The sequence below is a fragment of the Saccostrea cucullata genome, unplaced genomic scaffold (assembly GCF_032062105.1).
Source record: "Saccostrea cucullata isolate Sc308-1 unplaced genomic scaffold, CSIRO_AGI_Scuc_v1 ctg17105, whole genome shotgun sequence".
Taxonomy (NCBI): domain Eukaryota; kingdom Metazoa; phylum Mollusca; class Bivalvia; order Ostreida; family Ostreidae; genus Saccostrea; species Saccostrea cuccullata.
Window position 1 is genome coordinate 5424 of NW_026938173.1, and position 2680 is coordinate 8103.

Sequence of the window (2680 nt, forward strand, 5' to 3'; positions counted from 1 at the left end):
AGTTATGGTCAAGGTTAAAGTTTTTTCATAAGTACGTAAATCTCCAAGGTCAAGGTCAAAAGGTCAAGGTTGTTGTTATCAATGGAAGGTCTTGCCACAAACAATGCATATGTGAAATATGAAAGTCCTAGTATCTACTATTCAAAAGTTATCTCCAAAGTAAAAGTTTGGAATTTTTGTTTAAAAGTGGGTCAAACTCCAAGGTCAAGGTCAAAAGGTCAAATTTGGTGGTACCCAAAGAAAGGTCTTGTCACAAGGAATACACCTGTGAAATATAAAAGTAATAGCTCCACTAAATCAAAAGTTATGGGCAAGGTTAAAGTTTTTGTGACGGACGGACAGACGGACAGACTGACAGACTGACGGACAGACGAATGAGATTTAATGTCCCCTCGCTTTCGCGAAAGCGGGGGACAATATACAGTGTTTGTACTCATTTAGCATCTACAGGAATCTGCAAGATTGTAAGTTTGATTTAAGAAAAGCAAAGTTGAAAATAAAAAAATCAAGTTTAAAAAAATGTATTACTTTAAGACACAGAACAAGTTTTGTACACCTACAAATAAAATTACTTTTCATATACATTTTATTTCCTTTGAGAATCATTTTTTCACATAATGGTATGTACATATCTGATTTTTACACCTTTGCAAGACTTCAATCACTTCAATTCCATCTGCTTATATGTTGATGTACATCTGATGTACATTACGCTTGTGGCGGTTCAGGGCACCCAGACTACCAAACACTCCATTGCAGACTTGACATTTTTGAGTGTCGGGCCTCTCGTGTACCTTCCTGTGTATCAGCATGTAACTTTTCTTAGAGAACACCCTGACACACAGACCACACTCGTGCACAGAACTCCTGTCAGGGGGGTGCGTTAGTGTCCCCGAGTTTTTAATTTCTTTCACAGTGTGGGCTCTTATATGGCCCCACATATTTGAACTTTGTTTGAAAAGCTTACCACAGATGTGGCAAAGGAAAGACCTTCTCGATTTTTCTGGCGCCTTTGTGTGAGTTTTCATGTGCTTTCTCAACGTTGTTGGTAGTTTAAACATTATTCCACACACAAAGCAAAATCTCTTGTGCTTCAAGTCCTGAAATGTTGTTTGATGATGGTCCAACCATTTTTTGTCCCTAAATTTCTTCCCGCAGACGGCACACTTAAAAGATTCTGATAGATTCCCAGGATTCATAGCATGCAGAGTTTTTTTCTTTGAATAGGATTTCCGTTTATGCATTATGGGATCTTTTTTCTTGTGGAGAACAAATCGGTAATGTTTATCAAAGTCCAGGTGACAACCATAACAATGAAGTTCTGGGTTGTAATGTAATTGACTGAATATCAAGCTGATGACAATAAGTGAACTTTTTACTACAAAACTTACAAGAAAAGCCGTTCGTGTCTGCATGACCCTTTATGTGGAGCCTAAGATTTCATTTTTGACTAAATGTCTTCCTGCAGATAATGGAGATTTTTTTTGTGCTAGACACATGACTATTCATATGTGATGTCAAGTGAATTAACTTAATGAATGTCTGCGAACAAATCTGACATCTGTAGACTTTCTGGGCCATCCTACATTTCAACAGAGTTAATTTAAGCTTAGCGCGCTCTTCACAATTTGTGCACATAAAACTGACACTCTTTTTCTCCCCATTTTCCTTGCTTTGGAGCTTCACAATTTCTTTGTGATCTAAAACTTTCTTTGCTTGCATTGACAAGCACTCATTAGGCTCATAAATCTTGCCCTGTGTTACGTTCTTTTCACCTGTATTTCCTGCTTGAATGACCAATTTCTTACACACAGTACATCTCCTAAGCTTGCTTTTATTCTGTTTCTTTAAAGCCTTCAGACGCTTTTGATATTCGCTAAACTTTTTCGATTCCATCTTACGTATTTTTGCTCGTTCAAGCACGCGCTGCTTTCTTTTTTCATGATTCTCCAGGTGCTTCTGTAAATAAAACTGACGGCTATAAATCTTTGAACATATATTGCACGGGAACATTTCTGGTCCGGATATTCTGTGAACTTCTTTCAAGTGTTCTTTAAATGGTTGCAATTCCTCAAACTCCTTTTTACATAAAATGCAAAATAAAATCATTTTTCTGCTGGTGGAAGGTTGCCCATCTAAGTGCATGCAATTAATGTTTCTGTCCCAAAATGTAAAATCCTTACCGCATGTTTTACATATAAATATTAAGTCCTAGGATCTCAGTCCATGGACCCTATAGTGTACGCCCAGTGACTTATTTCTTACTAGCTTTGAACATATTTGACAATTTGCATAAACAGGTCCTTGTTGCTTTGGTTGACAGTAGTTAAGTGAGTTTGCATGTCTGTCAACATGGGTACAGGTTTTCCACAAACAAGACATATTTGGTTGTGATTGGTCCTAAAATGTTCCCTCAATTCATCGAATTCCTTGTATGCGGAATCACACAATCCACATTTTAAAAACTTTTCCAGTCAGCATGAATTCATTTAAGGACTTGCTTATTGATTGCCTGTTGGTATAATCCTGCAAATGAAAATGTTCAATTTATTGGATTTATCATCAGGTAGTTGGTTGTTTAAAATTCCAGCCCCCCCCCCCATGTAAACTTCTCAATAATGAAGTGATTTCTGATTTATTTCCAAGCCAGTGTGCTCATGTGCGATGAGGCCCATGGGAA

General features: G+C 37.4%; 1 protein-coding gene across 1 annotated transcript; it reads right to left on the minus strand.

Annotated features, from left to right (window-relative positions):
• Nucleotides 1-680: 680 nt before the first annotated feature.
• Nucleotides 681-1896, minus strand: LOC134249558 (zinc finger protein 182-like). Its single transcript, XM_062731891.1, has 2 exons — nucleotides 1532-1896; nucleotides 681-1353 (listed from the first exon to the last, which is right to left on the minus strand). Exons 1-2 carry the CDS (start codon nucleotides 1894-1896, stop codon nucleotides 681-683), a joined length of 1038 nt encoding a protein of 345 aa, XP_062587875.1.
• Nucleotides 1897-2680: the final 784 nt, after the last annotated feature.